Below are 1,374 nucleotides of genomic sequence, written 5' to 3'. Positions count from 1 at the left end.
TGAAACTAACAAAAATTCAATGCAAACAAATACAACTCACGAAGCTGAAAGCCCTAGCAGCAGCAGCAGCAGCAGCAACAGCAGCAGCAGCAGCAGCAGCAGCAGCAGCAGCAGCAGCAGCAGCAACAAGTCAAGAAGAAAAGGAAAAAGAAGACACCGCAGCAGCTGCAGGAGAATCTGCAACAGCAGAGAAAGGAGAAGATAAAGAAGAGAAAGAAATAGAAACGGAAAATAAAACAAAAACACAAACACAAACAAAAGAAACAAATGAAGAGAAGGAGCCGCCACCACCACCAGAAGGAGAAATACAAAAAACAGAAAAAAATAAAAAAAATAATAATGATGATTCAGATGCTGCAACAGCAGCAGAAGAGGAGAAGGAAATAGACAAGCAAGAAGAAACAACACAAAAAAACAAACAAAAAGAAATAACAAAGAAATACAAACAAAAAGAAAAAACAAAAAAAGATAAACAAACAGAAACAACAAAGAACCCAAGACGCAATAAAAACAAAACAAACAAACAGATAGAAACAAAAAGCACAAACACAGCAGAAGCAGAAAAAGAAGAAAAAGAAGAAAAAGAAAATAAAGAAAAAGAAACAGAAGAAAATGGAAATGAAGAAAAAGAAAAAGAAAGAAAAGAAAAAGAAAAAGAACAAAAAGAAAGAGAAGAAAAAGAAGAAAAGGAAAAAGAGGAAAAAGAAGAAAAAGAAAGAGAACAAAAAGAAAAAGAAGAAAAAGAAAAGGAAAGAGAACAAAAAGAAAAAGAAGAAAAAGAGAAAGAAGAAAAAGAAGAAAAAGAAAAGGAAGAAAAAGAAGAAAAAGAGAAAGAAGAAAAAGAAAAAGAAGAGAAAGAAAAAGAAGAAAAAGAAAGAGAGCAAAAAGAAAGAGAAGAGAAAGAAAAAGAAAAAGAAGAAAAAGAAAAAGAAAAGAAGAAGAAAGTTGAATGCATGCGCAATACAGAGGAGAAGGCAGCAGCAGCAACAGTATCTAACTCAAATAAAACAGAACAGTAAGAAAATAAAATAAAAAATAAAATAAAAAATAAAATAAAAAATAAATTGTTTTTATTTATATAAATAAATAATAAACAGAGAAAGAGAGACAGAAGCAGAAGAAAAAAAGAAAAAAGAAGAAAAAGAAAAAATAAAAAATAAAACAAAAGAAACAAAAAATAACAACAAACGCAAAGGTAAGCATCTAAACAACCTAAAAAGAAAAACAAAAAAAACAAAAACAAAAAAAAAACAACAAAAACAAAACAAACTAACAAAATAAAAGAAGAAATAAAAAAACAAAGAGAGACATATTTATTTTATTTTATTTTTATTTTTATTTTTATTTTTATTTTTATTTTTATTTTTGTTTTTA

At 27.9% G+C, this 1,374-nt stretch overlaps 1 protein-coding gene across 1 annotated transcript in view; it reads left to right on the top strand.

Annotated features, from left to right (window-relative positions):
- The window catches only part of EMH_0075370 (uncharacterized protein), a gene marked incomplete at both ends in the record, with an annotated part of 2,602 nt that extends 1,583 nt beyond the window's left edge, over positions 1-1,019 (top strand). The window contains one exon of the mRNA XM_013499587.1: positions 352-1,019. Within this exon, the coding sequence (XP_013355041.1) occupies positions 352-1,019 (668 nt within the window). The remainder of the gene's footprint in view (positions 1-351) is intronic.
- Between the last annotated feature and the right edge of the window lie 355 nt (positions 1,020-1,374).

Source organism: Eimeria mitis, genomic scaffold (genome assembly GCF_000499745.2).
Source record: "Eimeria mitis Houghton genomic scaffold, Emh_scaff4464, whole genome shotgun sequence".
Classification (NCBI taxonomy): domain Eukaryota; phylum Apicomplexa; class Conoidasida; order Eucoccidiorida; family Eimeriidae; genus Eimeria; species Eimeria mitis.
The sequence above is the reverse complement of the archived record's forward strand: the minus strand, read 5'-3'. Positions and strand labels throughout refer to the sequence as shown.